The sequence below is a fragment of the Sceloporus undulatus genome, chromosome 2 (assembly GCF_019175285.1).
Source record: "Sceloporus undulatus isolate JIND9_A2432 ecotype Alabama chromosome 2, SceUnd_v1.1, whole genome shotgun sequence".
Taxonomy (NCBI): domain Eukaryota; kingdom Metazoa; phylum Chordata; class Lepidosauria; order Squamata; family Phrynosomatidae; genus Sceloporus; species Sceloporus undulatus.
Window position 1 is genome coordinate 83,258,322 of NC_056523.1, and position 11,201 is coordinate 83,269,522.

At 38.0% G+C, this 11,201-nt stretch overlaps 1 protein-coding gene across 2 annotated transcripts in view; it reads left to right on the forward strand.

Annotated features, from left to right (window-relative positions):
- The window catches only part of LOC121920207 (ovomucoid-like), an 8,662-nt gene extending 835 nt beyond the window's left edge, over positions 1–7,827 (forward strand). For both annotated transcript variants that reach the window (XR_006101700.1, XM_042447276.1), the window contains exons 2-5: positions 871–896; positions 4,843–4,979; positions 5,865–5,913; positions 7,346–7,827. Coding sequence is in view for 1 of the 2 variants with exons in the window: in XM_042447276.1 (XP_042303210.1) it covers positions 871–896; positions 4,843–4,979; positions 5,865–5,913; positions 7,346–7,354 (221 nt within the window). In the remaining variant the exon portion in view is untranslated. The remainder of the gene's footprint in view (positions 1–870; positions 897–4,842; positions 4,980–5,864; positions 5,914–7,345) is intronic.
- Positions 7,828–11,201: the final 3,374 nt, after the last annotated feature.

Consider the following 11,201-nt stretch of genomic DNA (forward strand, 5'->3'; position numbering starts at 1 on the left):
TAATATGCTATAGTAGTAACGTGTGTCAACATTCAACACCAAAAAGACTCTTGGAAAGGCCTGGAACTATAGCCACTTCTAGAACAAGACATCAGATCTGAAGAAATGTGTGACTGTTGGTAAATTGTTAAAAAATATGAGTGCAAGTAACATTTTTTCCCCCAGTTTGTACTGGCCAACAAGTTATAGTTATTCCTTTTTGGGAGCGTGCCATACTTTCCTGCTATAACAGAAGAGTGCAAAGTTTTACCTATAATATATTACAGAAATTTCAATTAAAGCCAATGAAAAAGTATCAAAGGGTTTCTGGTTTGGTTCTTTAACAGAACAACCTCACTTTGGAGAATATAGAATGCTTGTACACTGAAAATCTCTCCATTCTCATCTGCAAATATATATTTTTAAAAGGCTTCTTCAGAGGAGTGTAAATTGAAACATGATGGCAGCTCATTATGGTTATGGCTCAAATGAAAATTTGTTGTTGGATAACCTTTTCTAGGGAAGGAACTACTTAACAAATACATGATGAGTATTCTTTTGTTAGGATGAGTGTATGTGTGCATTTGTACATAGACTTCTCTGCAATTTTACCCAGCTCTGCACTAAATGTAGGAGGAATTCAGCAGCTGTTGTGTTGGGGGGGGGGGTGGATTCGGGGACAAAACTCATGCCCACACATGAAACATACATTTTTTACAGTGCGGGGCTATTCATGGCTACTCAGAAGTAAGCTCCATCAAACATACTTACTTGCTGTTATGTAACTGCTGCTGGATTGCAACCATATATATTAAAAATGTGAAATCAATTTTCATTCATCACTGCTATGATCTCACTGTGTCTTTCACATGTCTGTGATTTTTGCCCTAGGTGTTCACAGCAGTGAAGGAAGTCTGGTGAGAATTTTTAAGTGCTTTTCTGGTGGGAGTTGTATCACTGATTTACTTTGCAAATAAATACTTGAAGGGCCCACATCAGAATTCATGGGGGAAAGTGTCTCTCCTTTCCTCTCCCCTGCCACATCTCTCAGGAATCGCCAACTGCCACAAGTATTGCTCCTTATGGCCATTGCCTCATTGCTTCAGTCTGATGGAAGTGTGAGAGGAAGAATCCAAAACAGGGTACCATCTCAAATTTAGATAGGGAAAGCAATGTTATTTGCAGAGGGAAACTGATGTATAGATGCACATATTGATATTTGACATAAACAAAGATAACATAATAAGGACCTAGAACTTACTCTAGCAGTGAGCTCCATCGTAAATGTGTTTTATTTGTTTGTTTAGTACATTTATATCTGAAGGAATTTAAGACGGAGAGCTAAAGCCAACAACTATGCTTTCCCCAATTTATCCTCACCCCTATGAGGTGGGACAGAGAAGTGGCTAACATTACTTGCTGAGCTTCATGACTGAGTGGAAATTTGAATCCAGGTTTCCTGAGTCTTAGTCCAACACTCCAGGACTGGACCTGCCATTAGGCAGAATGAGGCAAGTAACTCAAGTGGCAAGAGCTGGAGACCAGCAGGGGCAATGCCCAAACCATTCATCTCCCCTGCACTTTTGGATTACAAAACTAGGTTTCCCGCATTTGTTCCTACCATCCCTTACATGTCCTTTGTCTCAGATCGGTCCTGAGTTCAAGAGATCTTGAGCCAAATCTGCTTCCTTCTAACTTTTAAACCACTATAACTTAAACTCATAGAAATGTTGAAACTGCAAAAGATTAGACCAAGAGAAAACACAATTCTAAAAAGTATTCTCTAACAATATATTGCATTATTGGAATCCAGCTCTATTATAATAGGTTAGTAGCATATAAAGAGTTTCTTATTGTCAGCTTTATAAATGACATGGTTTTTCAAACATTCAGCAAATGATTCTTTCTTCCAGGAAAGTCAGGATACCTTTCATCCAGAGCTGATAAAAACCATAGCTTTTTCGAAAAGGAAGAAAGAGAGAAAGAAAGAAAGAAAGAAAGAAAGAAAAACCTGGATTTTGAATATTGCAGTTTATTTTTATTTTTATTGCTTACTGTATTAAAAGAACTTTCAAGTCTGGTTTAGATCCTCCAAAAATCTGATTTGGGATTTAAATCAGATGTTAAAGTTTTCTTAAGACACTAAGCAAAATGATCATGAATACATTTTTGAATTTTGGATTGTATTCTATGAATATGTCAACAGCCATTTGTAGAGATGCAAAATATCTTGACCACTTCTAAATTGCAAGTCTATTCCTGCTCCTCCCTCTCTCTCTTTAAGGGCAAAGATACAGAAGGTCAATGAATAGAAAATTTGGGGGAAGTGAGTAGATTTGAACAAGGAGGGAAAGTCTCATACAATATATTTATTTTATTTATTTCAAGGATATATAAACTTTCTCCCACAATAGGAGTACAAGTCTCAAACAAGGCATATCCCTCCACTATTCATATGGTAACCCATCCATCCTGGCCTTAGGCAACATTTTTCCTCCTGCATTTGCTGTACAGTGTCCATCATTAAAGAGACACTTGACACCTCATCATCATACCCACAGGTTTTGCATCTCCGTGGCTATTTTTATAGTCTGGCTATTTATAAATTTCCCTCCTGGACAAGTCAAAGAAAAGTTAATGCTACATCTCTTTCACTCAAACTCACAGATGTTACAAGATCCTTTTGCATACAAGGGATCCTGTTTTTAATTAACTGAAAATTAATCTGAAAACAGCTCATTTGCTTAGTGCATACCTGCCCTTTAATGAAACCTTCTTATTTGAATGTATATTTAAAAACATCTTAAACAGTAATGTACTTTAACTTTTAAAAGGGGAGGAGAGAGTTCTATGCATACCTTGAACTGCCAAAAATACAAATAAATGAGTCTGTGAACAAATCAAGCCTGAAGTCTCACATGAAGCCACAACAGCTAAACTCAGGCTATTGTACTTTGGACATGACTAATTGAAACAGATAATAGTGACGTTGAAGGTGACAGTAGAAAACAAAGATCACTGCCTTGAAGAGTGATAGACTGAACTGAGGAAGCCATAGCCCTATGAAGCCATAACACTGAGCGGGGCAGTTAATGACAGGTCTCTCTTTCATATGGTCACCATAAGCTGAATCCAACCTGATGGAAAATAACAATGTACATTTTAATAATGATGATTAAGTAAACTATTCCAAAAGAGTGATTTAAACTGCATTTTAAATTGGTAACATTGGGTCCTTCAGAGAAGTGGTTTAAAGCATTGTATAAATCCCAGTCATTATTTTAATCTAATCAGCCCTGCTTTCATCTTACCTTAGCTGTTAAACACAATTTTTTCCAAGGGTTGGGTTTTATAACTTCCTTTTAAAAGTCAATCATGCTTGTAGACATTCACTATTGTTAGAAGAAGAGGAAGAAGAAAGAAGGAAATTGTAGAGGGATTTATTTAAATAAATTCATAGCATCTGTGTCATCAGCACAGAACACTCACATTAATGGGGGCTCCAGTGTTTGAAAGGGTGGTAAACCTGTTCCAGGATTTTTTTAAAAAAATAATTTTAAGCTAGCCAATGTGCTGAATGCCATCTCCAAAATAGGTTCAGCACTTTGGAGAACTCCCTTAAGGCTAGATGAAAGTCAAAGGAGACTCACTGTCCCACTGACATGGGAGACACCAGCCTCGTCTAGTGAGTTACATGTCTGCTCGTTTAGGTCCATCTGAGAATTGGCATAAATGGTCTGTGTCAAAAGGGGTATGCACCCCAAATTAGCTTTGATCCATATTTTCATTTTGATGGAACATAAAGGATACATAGATGTGGCTAGTTCAGGGTTTTTTTAGAGCCATCATGGTATAGTGATTTGAGTGTTGGACTATGACTCTGAAGAGCAGGTATTGAATCCCTGCTTGGCCATAGAAATCCACTTTGTGCCCTTGAACTAGTCACACTCTCTCAGTCTCAGAAGATGGTAATGGCAAACTCCTTCTAAAGAAACTTGCCAAGAAAACCCCATGACAGGTTTGTGTTAGAGTTGCCATAAGTAAAAATGACTTGAAGGCACATGCCATCAACAACAAAGTTGAGATTTCTTGCTACTCTTCTTGCAACATCACAAAATGGGTTTCTCTGGTGATAGAATTCAAAGATATAGCCGTGTTAGTTTGTAGAATCAGTCTGTAGTGAGATCTTGTAGCACCTTTGAGACTAAATGTAAGAAAGAAGTTGGCAACATGAGCTTTCATAGGCTAAAGTCTACTTCCTCATATGCATCTGAGCTAATGCTGCCAACTTCTTTCTTTCAGTCAGTCTCAAAGGTGCCACTGGATCTCTCTCTATTCTTTAGTGATGTCTCCTTATTGTTATGTCCTTTCCCTGGAGACCTCTAGATACCTTGCTGCCTAAGCTATAGTGTAAAGGGCACCTGTCTCCCATGAACAGCAGTAGCATTTGAAATCAGCTTTATTATTGTGGCATATGAGGTGGAAGGTCCCACAAACATTTCTCCTACTCTTATCACTTACAATGCAATAAAAATACATAATGATTTGGCAGACTTCCTTGGCAACCTAAATGTATTTCCCTGAAGGTTTCACACTGTCTTATGGTAGGGCCAGCCTTGCCTCTCCTATTACTCTTATTGAGGCCTGGCCTTTGAATCTTTCATGCTTTCCACTATAAAGCCCCAGCTGGTCTTCATACAGATGAAGGGATCCATTACTCATTGCCTCACCTTTCCAGTTTTCCTTGAGCATTTTTTTCCATGGCCAACCCAGCACCATTTTAGAGATACAGGAATATATACACAAGCTAAGTGGAAGGATAAAGTAGAAAGATAATAATGTAACTCGATATTGCTTTCACAGGTTAATTGTGAACGATATTTAAGAATCTTTCGTGATGATGACAAAGAAGTCATAGTCTGCCCACATATCTTTCGCCAAGTCTGTGGCACAAATGGGAAAACATATGAAAATGAATGTAAAATATGTGCACATAACCTGTAAGTATGGTAGATGCATTGACTATTTACTTCTAAGCAACTAAGAATGTTCAAAACATGAACCTTTGTTTCTCTTTCTTCTCCATTAGAGGAGCAGCAGAGGTAGGGTGGGCAGTTCTCTCTCTGAGTTGGAAGGTTTAGTGCTTAGAAGTAACTGTTTCCAAGCAGTTGGTGTCCGAGCCTTCCTATTACAAATACAAGTTATTTACAATTAATTCTTTTCCCCCAATAAGAAAGGCATAACTAATTATAATTGTAATCAAATGGATATCTGCACAACTTTTGAGGTGTATCTGTAACTTTTTGGTTACATCTATAGTACAATGGTGTGATCTCACTCATTGGTGGAGGAGGAACAAACACATCACATGGTTCAAGAGCTGGTTTGTTCAGTGGTTTCTGCACTCTGTTGTTAGTGTTATGGCAATAATAAATTGGATGGAATCAGAGTGCATTTTGTCCCATAAACCAAGGATCTATGTACAATTTAGGCAATTTTACAAAGTAACTAATGTTAAAAATAGTTACTCTTGAGAAACCAGAAGTAAAGAATTACTCATTAAAAATGTACCTATAATGGTAATTGGCTACTCTGGAGTCCTTTCAATTATAACTGTATCCAATTGCTTTTTAGAATAACTTATTGAGCTCTAGGAAGACTTATGGGTCTAGTGGCAAGGTACAACAGGAGACAGAATGACAGCAGCAGAAATAAATTAGTTAACTTAGGAGAATCACATATTTGGCAAAACCTCAGCAGGAACAGACTGAAGAAAATATGTGTTTTGGGCTGTCCTCTTTAGTCTGTAACAGTTTACCAAAGAAACATAAAATAATGTATTTATGTCAAACTCCATAATTCTGTTCTCTCTCATTTGTTTTCAGGGAATCTGGTGACAGTGTTGGCAAGAAGCATAATCGGAGATGCAAGAAAGTAAGTTCAAACATTTGGAGGACTGGGAACAAAACGTAATCTTTAAGATGTTAAAAAAGACACTTGATCACAATAGTGGAATTAGTATAATAATAATAATAATAATAATAATAATAATAATAATAATAATTGGCATCATTATTTATTTCAACAACTTGTATGAAAGAATAAGGGCCATGCTTATCAAATTTGCAAATGACACCAAATTAGGAGGAGTAGTTAATACCCCAGAGGACAGAATCAAAATTCAAAATAACCTTAATAAATTAGAAAGCTGGGCAAAAACTAACAAAATGAATTTCAATAAAAAGAAGTGTAAGGTGCTGCACTTAGGGCAAAAAAATATATGAAATGCATATAGATATAGAATGGGGGACACCTGGCTTAACAAGACTACATGTGAAAAGAACCTAGGAGTCCTAGTAGACCACAAGTTGAACATGAGTCAACAGTGTGATGAGGCAGCTAAAAAGGCCAATGCAATTCTAGGCTGCATCAATAGAGGTATAGTGTCTAGACCAAGGGAAGTAATAGTGCCACTCTATTCTGCTTTGGACAGGCCTCACCTGGAATACTGTATTCTGGGCACCACAATTCAAAAAGGATGTTGACAAGCTGGGGTGTGTCCAAAGGAGGGTGACTAAAATGGTGAAGGGCCTGGAAGCAACTTAGGGATCTGGGGATATTTAGCCTGGAGAAGATATGGTTAAGAGGTGATGTGATAGCCCTGTTTAAGTATTTGAAGGGGTATCATATTGAGGATACCAACATTAGGAGGAATTTCCTGACAGTAAGAGCTGTTCAGCCGTGGAACACACTCCCTTAGAGTGTGGTGGAGTCTCCTTCTTTGGAGATTTTTAAAGAGAGGCTGGATGACCATCTGTCATAGGGGGTGCTTTGATTGTGAGTTCCTGTATGGCAGGGGGTTGGACTGGATGGCCCTTGAGGTCTCTTCCAACACTATGATTCTATTATTGTGTTTTGAGAGACCCTGATAAAGCAGCCAGGTCAAAGCGGACATAGGTGGCAAGCCCAATGGAGGGACCTAAAGGGGAATAACAGTGCCTATTCCATCCCTTTGCCTTTATTTGACCACAGAATGCTCCATCTGGAGGCTATACACTGGCAGCAATCCTATATATGTAGGATATTCAGTTGTCATTTGGTGCAGAACTACTAAACAAGAGGAATTAACTTAATCAGCTCTGCCACTTACTGTATATGAAAGAGGGATGTTGTCTTTTACCTGAGGCAGGATAGTGGGGCCACCAGAGGTTAATTTTTAAAATTGGTGTGGTTTTAAATAATCATGATCATTATCAAACTTCCAGTATTTAAAATCCATCTGGGTTTGGTAGAAAATCCCTTCAATTATGCCATTTAATGTTCTAAATTATTATGCTAACTCCTGGTCTTTTCCATCCTCTTCTAGGAACAGTGAGAAGATTCTTACCATTCAGCTTCTGAGACAATCATAATTGCTTACTCATAACCAATGAATCATTTAATCAGAATAAATGATGGGATCAAGCTGCCATCTACAAATGTAATTCACCCACCAGACCCTTGCAAATCAACTATGAAAATACCATCCCGTTTTTCTTTAAGCCAGTTCTTAAGTAGGTGATCAACTTGTGTGCAGACTGTACTAATGTACACTGGAAAGGGCATGTTAGGAAGAAGGGCCCTTCCACCCTGATCTTTGGTTTTCTATGTGCAGAAGAATGTTTGTATGGATGAGCATTGCACCAGAATTCTGAAATGTGGCCACTCAAACACATTTACCAGCTAGGCTTTACTTTTCTTTAGAAGATCATGTGTAAGAATTCATGATCACTTGATATGCCATAATAATAGAAGTTTGAATCATTTTTTTTACTTGTCAGTGCTCTTCTGACTTCATAAGGCACCCTGTATTTTCCATCTTATTTCTCTTGTGCAAACTATTTCTGCAGGGATATACTCATCTCGATATCATTCCCATTTTTAGTTTCTGTGCTGCTATAGTGAGCAAAATACTATTTCTTTGATAGAGAAGAAATGTAAGGTAACACATCCAAACATTTATACAGAAGGTCCCTAGTGCCATTTCTTGGCACAGTTCATCTGGCATAATTTAAATGAAATTTACATAAAAGATGCATACATATCCACAGTGGTTTTTCCAACTGTCCCTAACAACTAGAGTCTCCAGCCCCATAGCTGAAGGTCCAGGGACATTCCAGCATGGTCATACAACTTATAACGATCTTGTTATGTATAAGTCACAATATACTGTCCACACTCAAAATGGTCTCTGTAATGGCTGGTCAAGATGCTGATCCAAAGACTTGCTTTCTATATGTTCACTGGTTACCTTTCAGATCAGCCATCATTTCAATTTGAATTAGATTTGGCTAAAATATTTGAAATACTGATTTCAATTTTTTGCTTTGTCTGGGCAATGATCTCAAGTTCTGTTTTTGCCTTCAGATTTTGCTTCTAAACTAGTTATGTTTAGAGATAATCAAACACACTACTATTTTAATGATTTTTAAAATACCATTTTGTTCATTTCCCAGTATTTTCTTACTCCGCAATAAACAACTTCATAATATGCAATTACATCAGTGACTGTCATTCTGGTTATGTTACAACTATTATGAACCCTGATGGTTTCAAGTTGGTCATGTTATTTAAGTTAATATTTTATTGTATCTGGTGTTATGTAGAAGGGGAATTTGCATCCACACAGTCCCCTTAAGGGCAAATTTGCAAAACATACAAGACCACAATACTGTCCCTACACCAAAGCTAATCTAGATGAATCACATTCCACCACTATTACCAAAAATTGTGGAGGGAAGATACCTTTAAAGTTCATTTTACCTCTATCATCCTATTTGTATAGAATTGTTATGAGCTGGAAACTTGCAAGGTAGAGTGGTGATCCTGTCCAGTTTAATGATAGCCTCAGATGCAGAGACTTACATCTTTTCTGATGAAGAGAGGAATCTGGGACTGTGATCTACTACTTTGCCACTAATACCTGTGGAGCTCCAAGCTAGTGGTAAGGCTGTCCTAAGGACATCATAGGATATTGTACCATGTCAGAATTGCCATAACAACTTCCCTCCCAAGGCTGTGGTTTGACATGACTTTAACTGCCATGGCTTAATGCTATAGAATTCTGGGATTTGTAGCTTTGTGAGATATTTAGCCTAGCCTATCAGAGAGCTTTGGTGCCACAACAAACTACAAATTCCAGAATTCCATAGCACTGAACCATGTCAGTTTAAATAGTGTCAAAAATGCTATTGGAGGCATTTTCACATCTCTTACCAGGTAACATTTAATACATTTCTTAGTTCCTTCAGAAATAGAAATAGTAAAGGACAGTGCAACTCCAAAAGTTATGCAAGTCTAGTAACCTGAGGCTGTGACTAGCAATGGTACCAGACTGCCACCCATGTCCTATTGCTCATACGCATACACACACACACACAATAGGCAACTATGTAAAGCTTTTTTGTCTTCTTCTAACCCTGAAAACCTTTGATGAATAAGTTACAGTTTGTTTTATCTCTCATTCTCTGCTTTCCTACAGCAAAAGTTATGTCTATGGCTCAAATGTTTTACAAATCCAAATTTCCAAGGATGAAACTCTTTGGCTTCTTAAGTGGGAAGAATGCCTACTCCTAACCCCATGTCCACCTCACAGAGGTTATGCTGAACTTGCTGACATAGTCATACTGCAAACAGCAGCTTAGGCCAGGATGGTCCCCTAGATCTAGTGATGACCAAGAGAATAAGCTATTGCAAAGTGTGGCATTCACAGATCCCACAAGACGTGCCATCTAACCAGACTTGGAGATCTTGTGAGAGGCCTCTCTCTTGCAGGATTTACAGTATGTTTGTTATATAAACCTGAGCCACATGGTCTAGCTAGTCTTTCACAATAATGCCAAATTTTGACCCAATGGAGGTGTCCTGCTGTTTTTCTTATGTAATCACATTATCATTTGCTAGATATCTCTGCCAAAAAATAAAGACGCAAAATAAAGCTTTGCTATTGTGGTTTTATATCCATGGAAGGGCGGGATATAAATAAAAATTTTATTATTATTATTCTAGGCATTCTTGGAAGTACAAAGGCGGTTGTTCCAGTATAGCTATGACAATAATTGCTGATATGGTTCAAATGATGAACTCTGTAGACTTTGGCGCTGAAGAGCAGGCATGATGACAGGTTGCATCAAGGGTGTTTGTCAGAAATTCTGTGATTTGATTTTTTTTCTTATATGTCAGCTTGAGAAGCCTACATATCACATTATCTTAGAACTACTATGACCCTTGTCATATTTTTTAAAACTCTTTAACTTACAAGTTCTTGAATAAATCATAATATGCCAAATATGTTCACATAGCTGCTCTCTCTCTCTCTCTCTCTCTCACACACACACACACACTATCAGCCACTCATTCCACTGTGCAGCACCTCTATTGGAAAGCTTCCCCCTCCATAGCTTCTAACATCAGAGTGAGTTTTAAAAACCTTGTCTTCCAGCACATTGGGGGAGAGGGATTGTTTCTAATCAATTCAGCAAAATTTCGAAGTATATGAATAAATGCGGGAGGGGGGAGGAATTCAACAAATCACATGCAGACTTGTAAATAAAATCAAGTCAATCTAAATTTACTAGTTGCATTTTATCTACACAAAAACCTTTGAAATGTTATGATGGTTCAGACCAAAAGCTTGTCTAGTGTAATATCCTCTATGGCCAACCAGTTACTTGCAGTGTTGAATGCCCACAGAAAATACATGAGTGCACAGCATGGTGTAGTGGTTTGAGTGTCATACTAGGACTCTGAGAAATCAGGGTTCGAATCCTGGCTCAACCATGAAATCCACTGGGTGACCTTGGGCAAGTCACACTCTCTCAGCCCCAGAAGATGGCAATGGCAAATCCCCTCTGAAGACAATTGCCAAGAAAACCCATGATAGGGTTGCCTTAGGGTCAACAACAACAACCCATTTCTGCTCAAGTTCCCCAGAAATTGATATATAGGGCCTTACTGTCTTCACCCTGGTGGGAGAAAAGCCATCATGATTAGTAGCCATTTATAGTCTTATCCTAAACAAATAGGGCATGGTGTCTCAGTGCATGGACAGAATTCCTTTCAGGAGAGAGTTTATAGATCATGAGGACTCCCAAGGTGACAGGAATTCATAAGGATTGGATGCTTGACATATTTGTGGAAATGTGAAACCAAAATAGCTGATATCCCAACAGAGACAGATTGGA